The 20,342-nt window shown below is 43.7% G+C and overlaps 1 protein-coding gene across 1 annotated transcript; it reads right to left on the minus strand.

The window, feature by feature from the left end:
- Nucleotides 1-6,143: 6,143 nt before the first annotated feature.
- On the minus strand, nt 6,144-20,055 carry LOC108699462. Its single transcript, XM_018231549.2, has 4 exons — nt 19,494-20,055; nt 17,124-17,393; nt 14,179-14,718; nt 6,144-6,702 (listed from the first exon to the last, which is right to left on the minus strand). Exons 1-4 carry the CDS (start codon nt 20,053-20,055, stop codon nt 6,212-6,214), a joined length of 1,863 nt encoding a protein of 620 aa, XP_018087038.2. The 3' UTR covers nt 6,144-6,211.
- Between the last annotated feature and the right edge of the window lie 287 nt (nt 20,056-20,342).

The raw sequence follows: 20,342 nt of genomic DNA on the forward strand, positions 1-20,342 counted from the left end.
ATACATCATATTGGGGTCCAGCCTTACAAAACAGTAACCCCAATGCTGGGTTGGGCTAACCTTCTGGGCCAATCCATTCATTGACACAAGTCAACTGCTAGATGGCCCCAGTATTATGGATGCTAACAGACATTGGAGCATTGGTGTAACTTTAGCCAAGCCAGCTGGGTGCACTGGACAACTCAGCTGGCCCCTTTGCTCCCCTCCCCCCGCTATGAGTGTGTGCAAATGAGTACTTATGTAGTGTGTGGGTAGAAGTACAAAACATGCAGGGTTGGGGGTAGACAAGTCCTTTGTACTGAGGGTACATACCTAGCACCCCACCACTACCCACCTATTCCGCCTACCCCTAGATTCGGCCCTGATTTCATTAATATTTTTTGTGCCTGATCCCTAAGTGGATGTTGGGACACTCACAAATGAGCTGGGGGTCACTACCGTCTACTAGTTTGAAGGATTCAGCACTGCCCCTCTCTTGCAGCTGCACTACTTTGGACATGATGCTAAAGTATTTGTTGAAGCATTACTATAGCTCCTGTAGTCAGGGTGGGATCATTTATTAACACTGGGAAAATTTGTACCTGGGCAGTAACCCATGGCAACCGATCAGATGATCGAACACAACACGACATGGGGTACCAAACACTGCACCCCGGTGCCCTAACTGGCCCAGGAGCTGAAATACACAAAACTCCAAGATGAGAAATAATGTGCTGGGAACATAAAAGGACCCATGGCCCATATGTACAAAAGGATATAATAATAAAATTCCATTCTGTAAATGTTAAAAAATTTATAAAATCCAAGTAACAGAACCAGTGATCTATATAGTTACTTGTAGAATGAATTATGTAAAAAAGAAAATAATGGTGGAAATGACTAGCATATGCCAAGCTAGGTTTTAATGCAGGGCCCAGAACTAGGGGTAGGGAGAAGAGTCACATGCCTTGGGGCGCAACGAAGTGGGGGTGCCATGCAAATACCTCTTCTTTTGCCTTGTCCCCCCGCTGGTACTCTCCGCCGCACCTTTGTGTGCTCCTCCTTCAAATCATCACATTGCATGCATGTGAGGGGGCCAGCCGGGTTGCCTTGGGTGCATGACTGGCTTGCCCAGGGACTGGCTACTAACATGTAACATGGACGTGAATCTCCCTTTATTTCTGGAATCTGTCATTAGATCTCTAGGTGGCCAAGTTAACATCTCTACATCAAGTAACTTGAGCACTAGACACATTTTCACTTATGGCCACATTTTATAAAGACCTAGGTGAAAATTTATTTAGATCTTGATAATAAAAAACATATTGGGTTTTGTTTTTGCTTTTTATCAAATATTATTGGCCAGGTATTGATTGGGCAGCACCTTCCTAGTTCCCCATACAAATAAGTTAATGACTTGGTCTGGGGGGGGGGGGCTAAGTTTGGAGCCTTTATTGGCTAATGGCCAGTGTACAGCCATTTTCACATTATTTATTTACGATGTCACTGGCAGGGTCTTCTTAGAGACAACGTTTGTACAGGGTTTTGTATTTAAATCTGTATGTTCAATATATAAACCCATTCATTGTGCATCTCAGGCAATATATGTGCTGCTTATAATGTTTATAATAAATAGTGTAAATATGTGCAGTGTGTCCATTGTAGTATCTGATCCTATTTCCATCACTGTCATTGTTACAGCAGCCACAGGCATTCCTGACAGCAACGTGGGAAATGTTTATAAGTCATTCAATGAAGAGGCGCATGAGAGCCTAACTTTTCTTGTGGGACAGTGAAATAGTCAGACAACTACCGTGAAATAGATTCCCCAGTGCAAGCACAAAAAGGTAGGGTAAGGCACCTTTAAAATACATAGTTATAATAATATATATTCATGCCAGGGTCTAGGGGTCGTATACTAAAGTGATCCCTACAGCAGACAAAACTCCCTTACTTTATGGCAACCACCTCTACCAGCAGGCCTCTTCACAGGCAGGGCCGCCATCAGGGGGGCACAGGGGGTACAACTATACCGGGCCCAGGCCTGAAGGGGGGCATGACTTCGGTGCTGCCAAGGGGGGCCTGGCTATTTCAAAAACTGCAGCACAGCTGGGCCCCCCTTGGCAGCACCGAAGTCATCCCGCCTTTTCGTAGGTCCTGAACCGCCAAAAAGCTGAAGTCCCGAACTGACGAAGAGGCGAAAAGAGCCGAACTTGACGTCCCAAAGCCACAAAAAGACCCGAAGTGACATAAAGAGCCGAACTTGACGTCCCGAAGCCACGAAAAGTGGCAAAAAGAGCCGAACTTGACATCCCGAAGCCACGAAAAGATCTGAAGTGACGAAAAGAGCCGAACCTTAAGTCCTGAAGCCACGAAAAGACCCAAAGTGACAAAAAGAGCCGAACTTGACGTCCCAAAGTGACGAAAAGACCCAAAGTGACGAAAAGAGCAGAACTTGAAGTCCTGAAGCTGCGAAAAACCCAAAGTGACTAAAAGAGCCGAACTTGATGTCCCAAAGCCACGAAAAGACCCGAAGTGACGAAAAGAGCAGAAATTGACATCCCAAAGCCATGAAAAACCCCGAAGTGGCGAAAAGACCCAAACTTGAAGTCCTGAAGCCGCGAAAAGACCCGAAGTGCAGAAAAGAGCCAAACTTGAAGTCCTATTGCTGAGATGCATTTTCAGTTTTTGGTTTTACTGTTCCTTTAAAAAAAGATATAAATGAGTTGGATAGAGTGCAGAGATGTACAACTAAACTATTTAAGGGGACAGAAGATTTAAACTGTAAGAGGGGAGACTGTCAAGGTTGGGGTTGTTTTCTATGGAAAAAAAACACTTGAGAGGGGACATGATTACACTTTATATGTATTTTTTTTTTTTTCAAACAACATTTTTTATTTGAGCAACAGTTGTAAGATCAGTTATCCATTATTACATACATACTGTCCTGCACAGAAACCAAGTACAATTTTACAGTAGAGGTATAATAACGACCGTGCTGAACAGTCGCAAAGATTACCAACAAGCAAAGCATATACTCAACATGCCGCGGCCAGTTCAGGTTGGGTCTGTGCGGCCAAGGTTACATTCAGAATCCACGTGTGCAAAGATGGAGGGTGAATTGCATTAGTGAATGCCAGATACATATAAAAAAAAAAAAAAAAAAACAACTCAACACAGTATGTAAATGTGGATAACATAAAAACCACTATGTTCTGCAACAAACAAAGAAAGAAAGAAGAAAAAAAAAAAAAAAAAAAAAGAAGAAAAAGATGATGATCATTTAAAGAACACTGTCTATCTCCGTACAGGTCTCACCATGTCTCCAAAGCTGCGATGCCAGAAGCCCCATCCAATATGCCGGACACACCAAGCTACAGATTGATAGGAGGGTCACCACTCACCGTCCTAGTGATATACCATTCTGTATAGTGAAAACAGTCATGTAGCCTTGTCTTTACCGCATGTGGACATATGTCAATAAATGTTTCCCAAGTTTCAAAGAACCGTTTGACAATTGTATTCTTATTTAAAGAGGCTTCTGTCCAGTCCATGTGAAAAACTCTGTCTAACTTTTCCAAGAATAGTTTAATGGTGGGGGGGGTAGTCGTTATCCATACTTGTAATATCGTCTTCCTTGCTACCGCTGATATTATCAATAAAAGCCTCCTAGCACCCTGCGTAATTCTACAATGATCAGTCGGAATTTTACCCCAGATTGCCCAGGCAGCTGATAATGGGACGAAATTCACTAGATGCCTGGTTGCATAATCTCGTACCTGAGTCCAAAACCGTCTAATGTATGGACAGGACCACAAGCAATGTATGAGATTAGCTCCAGTTTGTTCACATTTAGGGCAGCTACTACTATCCCTTCTCTGCATTACATGAAGGATTTCCGGGGTCAGATAAGTTCGGTGCAGCAGGTTCAAAAACATTTCCCTATAGATGCTAGATGGCAGGGTGCGCCATGAGTACATATACAGTTTAAATACCTCTTCCGTGGTCAACTCTGGTATGTCTACTGTCCACTGTCTAGGTCCTTTAGGTACACTGTCATAGTCTATAGAGTTGTGTAGGAACTTATAATTCAGCGATATGGTGCCCCTCGTGGAGTTAGTTCGTAAAAGGAACCTGTCCAATGCATTGTCCCAATCCTCATCTGTTAGGAGCCGTATAGTCCTGCTGGTATATGTTTGAGCTTGTAGAACAGCAAACACATTATGTTGTAGGAAGGGAAAAGTGTTTTGTAATTGTACAAACGTTAATGGCTTACGTGTGTCCCTCATTGTTAATTGGCGAATTGTCGTCACCCCTTCTTTATCCCAATTCTGATAAATTGTCAAAGCCCGCCCATTCTGGAATTCAGGGTTGGATAAGAGAGGTAGGTATAAAGAGTGGCTGCTATTCAAGTTATTCTGTTTTCTTAACTCTTTCCACGTTTGCCAAGTGGAGTATAACAGGGGGTTATCTGTAATGTCAGTTGTAAGCTCCGCTCTATGCATGTGTAGGAGATATAGTAGATTCGTCTGAGAGACAAACTGTTGTTCTTGGGAGGTGTTCGTGTATATTTCTGAATTATGAAGCCAATCCTTCAAATGTCTCATCATGGCTGCCAGATTGTATTGTTTAAGATTGGGAAAGTTAAGTCCCCCGTTTAAGGTGGTTTGCTGAAGTTTCCTTAAAATAATACGAGCTTTTTTACCATTCTTTATATGTATATTAGAGGACATTACAGACAAATAACAGGGGAACTTTTTTCCTGCACTGCGCCAGAGCCCCCCTTTTGACTAGAGCAGGCATGTCCAAAGTCAGGCCCGCGGACCAATTGTGGCCGTCTTCAAATTTACACCGGCCCACAGCCTCCATCATGAAATTAATAATAATGCGGCAGCCAGCACAGTGCGATCAGGAATCGTCTAGCCGTAATATTTGGGCACATTAGTGAAATGATGTGCCACTAGGTCTATACTGCTGCCTGTGAGCTGAAGGTGTTAGTAATAGACACGTACTGGCATTTAGTTTACTGTACTGGCACGTCAGTACGTCTATTGCACCTTCAGCCTTCGGCTACATGATTCCTTGTTTAAATGAGTTAAATGATGTTAATGTTACAAAGAATGTCAGGCTGAATGGTCGGCCGCCACACATTTTCACCTCACCAAATCTGGCCCTCATTGCAAAAAGTTTGGACACCCCTGGACTAGAGGAACTGAAATTTAATTTAAACGAGTAGGGCAGGAGTGCCCATACTAATGAAGGGTCTACTTTTAGTGATATTGTCCCATTATGATCTACATCCATAAAAGCATTGTTAGCATTCTGTTCCATGGAAACTATTACTTAAATACTGATTCATGAGAAAATGTATATTGCTATATTTAACAAACAACTATTTTTTATGTAACCTTAATGTAATAAATATCTGAATAAAAAGAATGTGACCCCCTCAGTGACTTCTAATATCCTTATCATTTACAGTAGGGGGTACATTATCCCTTATAATACATGAGTGATACTCAGAGTTCCCTGTATAACTCAGCCTGCAGCCTTGTGTCTTTATATGGTCACAGAACAACCCCTCAGTGACTTCTAATATCCTTATCATTTACAGTAGGGGGTACATTATCCCTTATAATACATGAGTGATACTCAGAGTTCCCTGTATAACTCAGCCTGTAGCCTTGTGCCTTTATATGGTCACAGAACAACCCCTCAGTGACTTCTAATATCCTTATCATTTACAGTAGGGGGTACATTATCCCTTATAATACATGAGTGATACTCAGAGTTCCCTGTATAACTCAGCCTGCAGCCTTGTGTCTTTATATGGTCACAGAACAACCCCTCAGTGACTTCTAATATCCTTATCATTTACAGTAGGGGGTACATTATCCCTTATAATACATGAGTGATACTCAGAGTTCCCTGTATAACTCAGCCTGTAGCCTTGTGCCTTTATATGGTCACAGAACAACCCCTCAGTGACTTCTAATATCCTTATCATTTACAGTAGGGGGTACATTATCCCTTATAATACATGAGTGATACTCAGAGTTCCCTGTATAACTCAGCCTGTAGCCTTGTGCCTTTATATGGTCACAGAACAACCCCTCAGTGACTTCTAATATCCTTATCATTTACAGTAGGGGGTACATTATCCCTTATAATACATGAGTGATACTCAGAGTTCCCTGTATAACTCAGCCTGCAGCCTTGTGCCTTTATATAGTCAAAGGCCCCACTCATACATATCAGTATCTAGACTTAGCTTACTAAAACCGTTTCTTATTTCCTCCTGATGGAACATTTGCACCCTGTGTCCCCGGTGCTCCCCAGCCAGACAGCAGGACACACAGACACGGGCCCCATCCTCAGTGCAGAGATATCGGAGCAGTTCGCTGTGTGCGGAGCAGTTTGTTTGGGAAGCGCTGGGTTCAGATGAGACATGTTCTGCTGACTTGCTGTGCTTGGATACACAAGAGGTGGCACCATGATGCTGCTCAGGCACAAGTAACTGCACTATGTTATACATTGAATGGTTCTTGCTCACTTCTGTCTGTCTCATACATGTCTGTCTGCATTCAGGGCAGGAAGGATCTTCTCTCTTCTCCCTCTGCTCTTCCCATGTTCTCTCAATACATCTCAGGCAGAAGTTATGGCCACACTGCAGGGTTACTGGCTCTGTATAAATCTCCCGGCACACGGAGCAGATGAGTTTGGCTGAAAAACAAAAATAAACAATACAAGGGGATGTGTATGAGTAGCACAATGGGGCACTAATATCCGTTCACACTCACACATCTCATTGAGTTTCACTGAATAACATGACACTGTTGAATATTACAGTCCCATTCACCGTGCAATAGGCACAAATGCAGTTGCCTGCAGCAGCTAATTAGCTGTTAGCTTTTATATTTATAACTGCAATAGGCTGCTGATTGGCTGCAATGAGAAGACTGGACTGGGACACCAGATCTTTGAAAAACTACACTGTAGTAAAATACCCCAGTTACACTTTTCTTGCCTATTCCCCCTGCCCTGATCATTGCTTCAATGTCCCACTTCTCCAGCCCCCTAATAACTACAGAGGAAGCAGACCCTGCAGGGGGCCAAGAGGGGTCCAAATGAATCAGAAATGTCTATATAGTGTGTGTAATGAGTGGCCTCTTCCTCTTTGGCTGCTGAATGCTGATCCGGCTGGGTGTGCCCAGGGGAGCCTGGGTACAGCAAGGCCCAGAGAAGCCAAGTCGGGACCAGGCAACAGGTGAGCTCCCAGTACTACTACACTCTAGGAGTGTAAGATAGTCAGGGTTGAGCTAGATGAGAGCAGTTCTGAGCTCCAACGCAGGAGTGATAGATTGGAGGTATCTCTCCCAGGCCATACTGCCTGTAGTATAGGGATCCCAGCAAAGAGGGAAACAGGAGAGAGTGATTGCCCTGAGGTTGATCCAGAGACCACTACTGGAATATGTCGCAGAGGTGAAGTGGGATACCTGCCAAGTCTGCCCTAAGGGAGTGTCAGCCTGTGTAAAACTGCATGTGATGTGCCTGTGCCTTTTTCCTCTAACCCACTGTGATGTGAGTAAACCTGAGGTCATTGTCTCTGACTAATAAACAGTTTCTTTGTTTGCACCATAAGAACCTCCTGGCGCCCAATCATTTTATGCACAGTAGCCTGGGAGTTGTAGTTGCACATCATCTGTTGGGGGAATGCTTCCACTTAGCGAAGGCCCGGATCCTGAAGAGAGAGTCCAATGTAATCTATGCTCCTACCTTAGCTGGACATTAACTATCTGTGGTCTTGGTAGCCCAGATTAGCATTACAATGGTAATAGAATTGATCAATTTACCAATAATTTAGATCCCTACATTGAACCTTCTATGGGGCCCAGTAGCATCTAGTTACCCCATTGCCCTAGTCTGTGTGCAATTGTTATTGTAATGAGCTACAAAGAACTGGCCTAATAACTACAGCAAATGGATTGCAGCTCCTCTGTTGGACAAAAGTGCCCTTGTTTAACCATTTAAGTACCAGCAGAAGTTATAATTTCATGTACACACAGAGCCAGTTTTTATTTGGGCATTTCCCAGGGGGAGGGGGTGTTTGGTTTACTTTGGAAAAACTATACAATGTTTTGATCAGGACAAAAAAAGGTAAAGTGCTCATCTAAACCTGAATTTATGTGTATTTCTACATCTGCAATAAGATTTTGAGCTCTGAATACTAAAAATAAATTATTAAAAACACATATATTTCATGATATGAGCTGAGCTCAGATACATCACCAACAAGATTTATTTTTCATTTCAGATACTTTTTCTATGTTAGTCCATGAGGACAGGAAAAGGTATGAAAGGTATGCTTCAGCGCTGCCCCTGGTTACACGGCAACTTATTGCACAGCCATTTACAAGGTATGCTTCAGCGCTGCCACACCACCTTCCCCATGGGGAAACCTCAATGCGGTCAGGTCCCGGCTAACTTAGAACTCAGCAGTGCGCAAAAGATTCAATTCTCGCGTCAACTCGCACAAACCTCCATCGTCATCTTAGGAGCGCAGTTTGCGGCAACGGAAGTGCTCAACCGCACTGCCATTTACACAGAGCGAAGGCTGCAGAAGCAGGTGGTCCAGACACAGCAGAGGGATCAAACCTAGTAACGGTTCTCGGCCGGTTACTTCTGGTACAGCTTATACCCCTTCTTTTCGTCAGCTCTGTACTGCTCTATTACTCTTGCCTCTATTGCTGACCATGCATTGAGGGGCACATACAGCTCATTCCTAACACTCTGTCCATAGCCTATCATGGCATCTGACCTTTCTAAAACACAAGATAAAATAGGAAATAGTTGTTGACTTCAGGAGAACACGTGGGGATCATTCTCCACTGTACATTGACAGATCTCCGGTGGAAATTGTCAAGAGCATCAAATTCCTTGGGGTACATCTGGCAGAGAACCTGTCCTGGTCCCTTAACACCAGCTCTATAGTGAAGAAAGCACAGCAGAGTCTCTACTTTCTGCGAAAGCTGAAAAAAGCCCACCTTCCACCACCCATTCTCTCTTCTACAGAGGGTCTATTGAAAGCATTTTATGCAGTTGCATCACTACCTGGTATGGAAACTGCTCTGTATCAGATCGCAAGATCCTGCAGCGGGTGGTGAGGACAGCGAAAAAGATCATTGGGCTCTCGCTTCCTGCCATTATGGATATTTACCACAGCCGCTGTCTCCAGAAGGCTACCAGTATTGTCAGGGATAGCACCCACCCTGCACATCATCTCTTTACCCTCTTGCCATCCTGTAAAAGATACCGCAGTATTCGAGCGCTGACTTCCAGAATGCGCAACAGTCTATTTCCACAAGCCATCAGGTATATCAACTACCAATGACTGAACTGAATATATTTATAAGGAACTGAAATGTCCACTTTGCCCAGCATGACCGTGTACTAGAGTTGTTGTATAGCACCGGGGGGTTCTGGAGGAACGTCATTTCGTTTCTACTATGTACTTTATTTACTGTATATGGCTGAAATGACAATAAAATCCACTTGGCTTGACTTGACTTGATAAACTAGACACACAAGCAGGCTCTGATACAGCCTCAGAGTCATCAAAAAAGAAACATAAGGACAAGGAGGTACAACAGTCCCAGAAAAGACGCAAAACCAACACAGAAGGGAGAGCAGATTCCATGTTGGCCTCTGGTTCACAAATTACGGATTGGTTTAAACCCTTCCAAGCATCTCTGTTGACAATGTCATCAGCCATAGAAAAAATAGCCTCAAACCAGACAGCTCAAACTGTACCTGCAACACCTCACAACCCACCTCGGGCAGAGGTGGATGATTCCCCTTCCTCAGAGGAAGAAGGGGTAATTCTAGATCAGTGAGCCCCAACCAGTAGCTCGCGAGCAACATGTTGCTCTCCAACCCCTTGGATGTTGCTCTCTGTGTCCTCAGAGCAGATGCTTATTTTTGAATTCCAGGCTTGGAAGCAAGTTTTAATTGCATAAAAACTAAGTATAGTACCAAGTAGAGCCTCTTGTAGGCTGCCAGTCCACATAGGGGCAACCAAATAGCCAATCACAGCCCTTATTTGGCACCCCAAGGGACTATTTTATGTTTGTGTTGCTCCCCAACTCTTTTTACATTTGAATTTGGCTCACGGGTAAAAAAAGGTTGGGGACCCCTGTTCTAGATGATGACTCAGAATGGGATGATTCAGAACAGACTTATCCTCATTTAGAAATCTCACACAAATCCCGATCTGAGGCTATTCACTCACTCCTAGCCGACATATTCCACACGCTAAGCATTCAAGAAGAACAAAAAGAGTCCAACACTTTAGATAAACTTTAATAAGATGTTCATCCCCCTTGTCCATGAGATGGTACAGGAGGTCATTAATAAAGAATGGAAGACCCCAGACTGCAGGGCAGTCAAAGATAAAAGAATGGATATACTGTACCCTTTCAGCCAGGCTCATAGGGATAAATGGGAAACCATACCCAAAGTAGACGCTCCTATAGCCAGATTATCTAAACGTACAACCATACCTCTAGGGGACGGGACTGCCTTCAGAGATCCTATGGACAGAGAGGCCAAAAACCTTTTGAAGAGCTCCTTTGCGTCCTCTACAGCTGCTTTTAAACCTTCAATTGCAGCAGCATGTGTTGCTCATACCATGGTACTGTGGCTGGAAGAGGCATTGTCAGGCTCTTCAGATGAGTCTTTCGACGTGCAAGGTTATCTTTTAAAGGTGCTCAATGCAGCACAATTTTTATGTGATGCCTCTATGTACATGCTCCAAATACAGGCCAGCCCTTTCTGTAGCAGCCAGATGAGCACAATGTCTCAAATCTTGGAGTGCAGACCCAGCCTCCAAGAAAAATCTTATTACTCTACCATTTTTAGGGTCATCACTCTTCGGTCCTGACTTAGATGCTCTAATAAACAAAATCACTGGAGGGAAGAGCAACTTCTTACCTCAAGAAAAAAATCCAGACATTTAAACACACAATCAAGAAGGTCTTTTAGATCATCAAATTTCACAAGACGTTCCCTGCAACGGTCCAGACAAACAACATACCTGAATGAAACCAAGGGTAATCTTCCTTGGGCGCACTCCCAGGGGAACACCAGACAATCCACAAGATGCATGAAGGGGCAGCCACCCCCGATCTTACGGAGGCGATAGGGGGGCACCTCCTAAAGTTCAGGGAGACCTGGCTAGCAACAACTTTGGATGCCTGGGTCCACAACATAATTTCAATTGGCTACAAACTGCAATTTCAAAGACCACCCCCCAACAATTTATCCATTCATCTATATCATCCCTACCAAGCAAGAGGAGAGCTCTGAGTTTGTCAATCCAAGTTATGCTCAGGGCCAACTCCATAATAGCAGTACTGAACAACATGGTCTAGGGTTTTACTCAAATCTTTTTCTAATACCCAAAAAAGATGGTTAACTGCGCCCAGTACTAGATCTAAATTTTTTTAACAAATTCCTTCACGTTCCCTCGTTCAAAATGGAATCACTATGGTCCGTGATTGCAAACGTAGGAGATTTTTTCACAACATAGACTTAAAGGACGCTAATCTACATGTTACAATTCATGTAGACTCTCAACAGTTTCTACGCTTTTGATTCAAGGAGATCACTACCAATGCCAAGCTTTACCCTTAGCCCTTGCAACAGCACCCAGGTTTTTCACAAAGATTTTGGCAGCATTAGTGGCACACTTGAGACAACTAGATATTTGTGTGCTGCCATATCTAGACAATCTGTTAATTCGGGCACCATCATACACAACAGCACTAAACCACACCAACCTCTGCACAGAAATTTTGGAATATCATGGCTGGAAGATCCACCTTTCAAAAAGTACATTAATTCCAACACAGTCTATCATTTTTTTGGGATCAAAGCAGACTCTCTACAACACAAAGTTTTTCTCACTCCTCAAAAGCAGCTTGGAAAGAGGTGTCCCGCATTCTACAATGGGCAGAAAACAGTTCTTGCCGGCTAGCGGCCTTTTACATACCAGGACAGCTGGGAGGCGTAATTCCCAAGTCGAACAACCATCGACCCAGGAGAGTGGGTGCTACACAAAGAAGTGTTCCACCAACTTACAACAAGGTGGGGGATCCCTCAGGTAGATCTGATGACCAGCAAGTTCAATCACCAAATAGTACACTATTGTTCCAGGTACCACTATCTGGGAGCATGGTCCGTAGATGCAATGACAACAGCTTGGGACTTTCAGCTCGTATACATTTTTCCGCCCATACCAATGATTCTTCCTGTTCTCCGAAGTCTATGCCTATTCCAAATGACAGAAATAGTGAAAGCACCTTTTTGGCCCAGGAGAGCATGGTTCTCAGATCTAAGAAGGCTCTCAATCGCTCCCCTGTGGCCATTTCTACAAAGACCGGATCTGCTACTGCAAGGCCCCTGTTTCTGACGGCATGGCCATTGAAAGCTCCATATGGAAGAACAAGGGATTCTCAGAGAAAGTAACCACTACCATGTTAAAGGACCAGTAACATCAAATTTTTTGAAAAAATAATTCGTTAGTATACAGCAAAAAAAAAAAAAATACACCTACACAAATTAAAGTTTAAAATCGCAAATCCTTTATTAAGAAATAACTTATTGAAACTCCACTTCCTGTCCTCTTCTGAAAAGGCGACAGGGCGACGATCTATTGTTTGCCGCTGGATTTCTCCTCCCTGGCTCTATCCCATATTCTGACATTATGTGAAGGAGCCGTGGTCCTTGGTAAGAAGCAGGCAGCACTGGGCCAGCGGAAGTGTGACTCCGGCGATCGGTCTAGTGGGTCTAAGTCCGGGAAGAAGAGTCTTGTGAGTCTGCGAGGAATGAGGCCGCTCAACTGAAATCTCTCTCCCTTGTTAGCGATTTCTGGAGGAAGCTGTGGTAGTGGAGGCGGCCATGATCCTCAGGCTGCTGGTCTCCTAGCCGCGCACACTCCCCCTCACATTGAACTCGGCCGGTCAGCCTTTCTGCAGCTCCCCTGGCTGTTCCCGTCATATCACACAGCCCACGTACTACGGACAATTCCATCTTTCCTTCCTAAGGTGGCATCTGAATTCCACCTCAACCAAGAAATTGTCCTTCCTTCGTTCTGTCCAAGACCATCTTCCAAAATGGAAAAACGCTTACACAATCTGGATGTGGTAAGAGCACTCAAGTTCTATTTACATAGGACAGAAAACATCAGAAAAACAGAAGCTCTATTTGTGCTTTATGGTCCAAACAGCAAGGGTGACAAAGCTTCAAAGATATCCATTGCAAGATGGATCAAGAACCAGATATTGTTCATCTACAAACTCAAAGGCTTACCCACACCATTAAAAGTAGGGGCCCATTCCACAAGGGGCATGAGTGTTTCATGGGCGCTCTACAACCAAACTTCCATGGAACAAATTTATAAGGCAGCTACTTGGTCGTCATTACAAACGTTTATAAAGCTCTGTAGATTAAATGTTTTTGCATCAGCTGATGTCAGGTTTGGCAGACAAGTTCTACAAGCAGTTATTTAACAAGTAAATGTCATTCACACATGTTAGTGCCTTTCACATTAAGCCCAACAGACCTTAGTTTAGAAAGCAGTCGTTTGTGGAGCACAGTATCAAACGCTTTGGCAAAATCCAAATAGATCACATCTACTGCCCCCCCCCAAAATCTTTTACTTCCCTCGGGACCCAACTGTGACTGCTGATTCTGCTTCCTCTATAGTTACACCACTGTGTAATGTTTGTGCCATACAAGTCTGTCATGAAATACATGAGATATAAATGGTGACTTGGGGAGTCTGTTTATTTTCCTTTCACATTCCCCCAGTGTACTGAGACTTCATAAAGGAGTGATTGACTGTCTCATAAACTGTCTTGTCATCTCCCCAAATCCTCCTGTCAATCAAAAACCTGCTGATAATCAGCCAACACTGAGCTCCCACTAAACAACTAGGCTACAGCTATGGGAACAGGTATTTCCTCTTGTATTAAGAGAAAAGAGGTATCAGCATCAGCAGGAGATGGGGAGCCTGACCCCCACCATTGTGTGAAGTTAAATGAAGTACTGTGGGTTTGGTTGGAGGAGGGAATATAGAAACCTTTAGTTAGTGACATCAGCCCGCACATCACAAAGTCAGTTTCATTTTCTTTTATTTACCTTGAATATTTCTTATGTCTGTGGCCTCATTCAGCAGCTCCACCCTGTGTCCCCGGTGCTCCCCAGCCAGACAGCAGGACACACAGACACGGGCCCCGTCCTCAGTGCAGAAATATCTCAGCAGCTCCTGGTGGGCGGAGCATCTTGTGGCGGGGTCAGTTAATTCATGTTCTGGTGATTGGCTGTGCTGTGTCACATGATCCTCACACAGAGAGGCGGCACAGTGCAGGCAGGATTTAGTTGCTGGAACAGCTGAGGGGACAACTGAGTGGAGACAGTAAGTGCAGAAGACTGAGAGGAAAGTATCGCTCTGAGTGAATCTCTGCACAATGTGACCCAGACTGGGGTTCTTGTACAGTCCAGGGAAGATCATACATCTGTCTCCACATTCAGGGCAGGAAGGAGTTCTACTCTTCTCTCTCTGCTCTTTCCATGTTCTCCCAATACAGTCCTGACAGAAGTTATGGCCACACGGCAGGGTTACCGGCTCTGTATAAATCTCCCGGCACACGGAGCAGGTCAGACACGAATCCCACTTCACTGTCAGGAGAGAAAACAGCTTGTTTATATAAACTATAGTAGTACTTATCTGTTATCTACTGTGTATCCTGTGCTTGAATGGCTGCCCCCATGGCTACACAGCAGCTTGTTTATATAAACTATAGTAGTACTTATCTGTTATCTACTGTGTATCCTGTGCTTGTATGGTTGCCCCATGGCTACACAGCAGCTTGTTTATATAAACTATAGTAGTACTTATCTGTTATCTACTGTGTATCCTGTGCTTGAATGGCTGCCCCCATGGCTACACAGCAGCTTGTTTATATAAACTATAGTAGTACTTATCTGTTATCTACTGTGTATCCTGTGCTTGAATGGCTGCCCCCATAGCTACACAGCAGCTTGTTTATATAAACTATAGTAGTACTTATCTGTTATCTACTGTGTATCCTGTGCTTGAATGGCTGCCCCCATGGCTACACAGCAGCTTGTTTATATAAACTATAGTAGTACTTATCTGTTATCTACTGTGTATCCTGTGCTTGAATGGCTGCCCCCATGGCTAAACATCAGCTTGTTTATATAAACTATAGTAGTACTTATCTGTTATCTACTGTGTATCCTGTGCTTGAATGGCTGCCACCATGGCTACACAGCAGCCTGTTTATATAAACTATAGTAGTACTTATCTGTTATCTACTGTGTATCCTGTGCTTGAATGGCTGCCCCCATGGCTACACAGCAGTTTGTTTATATAAACTATAGTAGTACTTATCTGTTATCTACTGTGTATCCTGTGCTTGAATGGCTGCCCCCATAGCTACACAGCAGCTTGTTTATAAAAACTATAGTAGTACTTATCTGTTATCTACTGTGTATCCTGTGCTTGAATGGCTGCCCCCATGGCTACACAGCAGCTTGTTTATATAAACTATAGTAGTACTTATCTGTTATCTACTGTGTATCCTGTGCTTGAATGGCTGCCCCCATGGCTACACATCAGCTTGTTTATATAAACTATAGTAGTACTTATCTGTTATCTACTGTGTAGCCTGTGCTTGAATGGCTGCCCCCATGGCTACACAGCAGCTTGTTTATATGAACTATAGTAGTACTTATCTGTTATCTACTGTGTATCCTGTGCTTGAATGGCTGCCCCCATGGCTACACATCAGCTTGTTTATATAAACTATAGTAGTACTTATCTGTTATCTACTGTGTAGCCTGTGCTTGAATGGCTGCCCCCATGGCTACACAGCAGCTTGTTTATATAAACTATAGTAGTACTTATCTGTTATCTACTGTGTATCCTGTGCTTGAATGGCTGCCCCCATGGCTACACATCAGCTTGTTTATATAAACTATAGTAGTACTTATCTGTTATCTACTGTGTATCCTGTGCTTGAATGGCTGCCCCCATGGCTACACATCAGCTTGTTTATATAAACTATAGTAGTACTTATCTGTTATCTACTGTGTAACCTGTGCTTGAATGGCTGCCCCATGGCTACACAGCAGCTTGTTTATATAAACTATAGTAGTACTTATCTGTTATCTACTGTGTATCCTGTGCTTGAATGGCTGCCCCCATGGCTACACATCAGCTTGTTTATATAAACTATAGTAGTACTTATCTGTTATCTACTGTGTAGCCTGTGCTTGAATGGCTGCCCCCATGGCTACACAGCAGCTTGTTTATATAAACTATAGTAGTACTTATCTGTTATCTACTGTGTATCCTGTGCTTGAATGGCTGCCCCCATGGCTACACATCAGCTTGTTTATATAAACTATAGTAGTACTTATCTGTTATCTACTGTGTAACCTGTGCTTGAATGGCTGCCCCATGGCTACACAGCAGCTTTTTTATATAAACTATAGTAGTACTTATCTGTTATCTACTGTGTATCCTGTGCTTGAATGGCTGCCCCCATGGCTACACAGCAGCTTGTTTATATAAACTATAGTAGCGTTTCTGAAGCAAACATACCAGTGTAGGGCAATACTACATCATATTTTAATTACTTAAAAACAATTTCATGAGTTGGTGTTACTGTTCCCCAGCTACACAACAGCACCCCTAGTTACACAATTATGGAAATGACTAGCACATTCTGGGCTGTGCCACTAAATCCATTTTCATACTAACCTGGCATCACATTAGCCCCCTGCCAGCTCCTCGGCACTCATGTTATTATATGTCATTTACAATTTCTCCTATTAGTCCGATGGGCAAATACACGGTGAGTATTGAGTGATGTGAGTAGGCCAATCCCAATAGGCCAATAGGCCGGGCACCAGCATTATCTCAGCAGATATCTCTCTGTGTAGGGAGCAGTTTGTGTGCCCAAGTAAAGGAGTTGGCACAGTTAATACATGTTCTGGTGCTCTGTACCCACACGTGTGTAGCACATAGAGAAGCCTCACACACAGGGAGGACTTACCTGCAGACATAGGGCGGGTCCCAGTCTTTTTGTAGAGAAGAAAAGGCTTTGCTGAGTTACATAGAGTCACATTTGTCTTAAGCTGAGGCTCTTTCCTGTATCTCTGGCCACATTCAGGGCAACGTTTCTTCCTCTCTCTCTGCCAGTCCCATGTTCTCTCAATACAACTCAGGCACAAGCTGTGGCCACACGGTAGTGTTACAGGCTCCGTATAAATCTCCCGGCACACGGAGCAGTTCTCTTTGTATTTCAGCTCTGAATAGCGCATCACTGAGAGGAGACAAATTTGGAAACCCGCTGTGAATATTGTATCCCATAAATGCAGAATGGTCCTATATACCCCTGTATCATTGCTGGTTCCTACTCATGAATCCCAGGACATGTCAGTGAGCTGCATAGAGGCTCTGTATAATACCATTTATATCCTGGGCAGAATAAAGGAGAGTGGGGCTCTATGGCTATTGTATTGTACAGGGAAAGCCTTGGGACAAGGAGACCCTTTGCTCATATGTATGGAAAGCAGAGGGAATTCTCAGAAGAAACTCCAATATTAGGCTACAGGGAATTCCATAAATGCTACGGATGCACCAAATGCATTAATTTTGGATCTTCCCCCTAGGGCCCACAATCGGATTAGCCCAATATCACCCACCTCAAGATGGGCATATCAGGGAGAGATCTGCTAGTTTTGCAACATAACCCAAACAAGCGGATCTCCCTGTGTATAGGAAACTTTACTTACCCCTATTGAGACAATCATTTATGATGGGTAAAAGTTTGCATAAAGGGAAACAAAATCCCCAGTTTCTGCTATGAAGACAGCCTAAGGCAGATGAGGGAAAATGAGTTAAGGCCCCATACACGGGCCGATAAAAGCTGCCGACAAACTTAGTCAACAGCTTATACAACGGGCTTTCCTGATCGATATCTGCCCGAAAGTCGGGCAGATCTCGATCGGGCAGGTTAAAAAAATCCTGTCGGATTGCGGCTGCATCTCTGCGTTGATGCGCTGTCCGTGATACGACTGCCCACCTCACCTTTGTATCAGTTATTGGCCGCTATGTATGTTCTTTGTATAAACACGTTCATTTTACAGCACTGCCAAATATGTTGGCACTTAAACCTAATAATAATATTAATAATAATGCTGGAGGAATGAGTAACAAAATCCTTAACCATTTAAGTGCCACAAATTGTAGAATCTATGTTCTGTGGATAAAAGAACCAAAGTGCCACAGAACATGCATTCTATGGTCAGTAATTCCAGGTATGTGGCTTTTAAAGGGGAAGTAAAGTCTAAAATAGAATAAGGCTAGAAATGCTGTATTTTGTATACTAAACATAAACATGAACTTACTGCACCACAAGCCTAATCAAACAAATGATTTATGCTTTCAAAGTTGGCCACAGGGGGTCACCATCTTGTAACTTTGTTATACATCTTTGCACGACCAAGACTGTGCACATGCTCAGTGTGATCATTCTGGGCTGCTTAGGGATCGTCATAAACAAAGCTGATTGAGTTCTGCATGACTGGGAAGTAAGGCAGGGGCTGCCCCTGCTGTTCATAAGTATGATTGTTTCCCTGCAGAGCAGTTAGGTTTGTGTTGGCAATAAACACAGAAGTTTGAGCAGTTAATCTGCAGTACTGCCTTTTTCTTGTGATCTTAATTTCACCCTTTAAGTGTAAGCTCACTGGGGCAGGGGCTGATGTGAATGTCATGGGGATATCAGATTGTAAACTCACTGGGGCAGGGACTGATGGGAATGTGATAGGGACCTTAGATTGTAAGCTCACTGGGGCAGGGACTGATGGGAATGTGATAGGGACCTTAGATTGTAAACTCACTGGGGCAGGGACTGATGGGAATGTGATAGGGACCTTAGATTGTAAACTCACTGGGGCAGGGACTGATGGGAATGTGATAGGGACCTTAGATTGTAAACTCACTGGGGCAGGGAGTGATGGGAATGTGATAGGGACCTTAGATTGTAAACTCACTGGGGCAGGGAGTGATGGGAATGTGATAGGGACCTTAGATTGTAAGCTCACTGGGGCAGGGACTGATGGGAATGTGATAGGGACCTTAGATTATAAACTCACTGGGGCAGGGACTGATGGGAATGTGATGGGGATATGAGATTGTAAACTCACTGGGGCAGGGACTGATAGGAATGATGTATAATCTCTGCACAGCACAATTATATGGGTAAATGATTATGGGGAAAATGTCATAACTTACATGATTGATTACAGAACTCTGACTTGGCCATGTATTTCCATCTTTAGCAGCTCTGACTCTGTGTTGGATCTCTATGAGAACCGCACCTTTAAATAAAAGAACACTTTTCTCTCTGGGATTAGTTTACCTTGAATGTATTTCTCCATATTCTCCTCATTCAGCAGCTCCACCCTGTGTCCCCGGTGCTCCCCAGCCAGACAGCAGGACACACAGACACAGGCCCCGTCCTCAGTACAGACATATCGGAGCAGTTCGCTGTGTGCGGAGCATTTGCTGTGCCAGAATGAAGCAGTTGGTAGAGTTAATGTATGTACTATTGACTTGCTGTGTAGCCGCACATGATAAGAACACACAGACACCTGACAGTACCAACAGGATTCAGCAGCAGCTACAGGGGGGTCACAGTAAGTGCAGGGGATCCATATGTCGCCATGATGTGGGTCAGTCACATGAAATCGCTCTGCTATGTTACACACAGTCATGTTCTTGTTCAGTGCAGGACGTTTCCCATATCTCCGCCGACATTCAGGGCACGAGGGATTATCCCCAAAATTCCTCTTCTCACCTTCCCATGTTCTCTCAATACATCTCAGGCAGAAGTTATGGCCACACGGGAGGGTTACAGGCTCTGTATAAATCTCCCGGCACACGGAGCAGCTCAGCTCCTCTATAACTTGAGCAGCCGCCATCACTGAAACTGAAAGTGAAAGTAGAATATAATTTCTGTTTCCCCTCTTACAGTCCCCACATTGTTACACTATATTAATGGGGTTGTTCATCTTTAAATGAAATGTTAGTATGATGTAGAGAGGGATATTCTGAGATAATTTTTAATTTAATTTTTTATTATTTGTGGTTTTTGACTTATTTAGCTTTTTATTCAGCAGCTCTCCAGTTTGTAATTTCAGCAATCTGGTTGTTATGGTCCAAAGTCCCCTAGCAACCATGCATTGATATGAATTAGTGACTGGAATAT

The sequence above is a fragment of the Xenopus laevis genome, chromosome 8L, assembly GCF_017654675.1.
Source record: "Xenopus laevis strain J_2021 chromosome 8L, Xenopus_laevis_v10.1, whole genome shotgun sequence".
NCBI lineage: Eukaryota > Metazoa > Chordata > Amphibia > Anura > Pipidae > Xenopus > Xenopus laevis.

What these genes read in the sequence shown, in the direction of transcription:
- LOC108699462 (XM_018231549.2), bottom strand. Translation starts at nt 20,055, where the DNA reads ATGGCGGCTGCTCAAGTTATAGAGGAGCTGAGCTGCTCCGTGTGCCGG. An exon ending in TATGGAGAAATACATTCAAG is followed by an intron (nt 17,394 to 19,493) that starts GTAAACTAATCC and finishes GTCTCCTCTCAG; the next exon opens with TGATGCGCTATTCAGAGCTG. An exon ending in GACCCGCCCTATGTCTGCAG is followed by an intron (nt 14,719 to 17,123) that starts GTAAGTCCTCCC and finishes CTCTCCTGACAG; the next exon opens with TGAAGTGGGATTCGTGTCTG.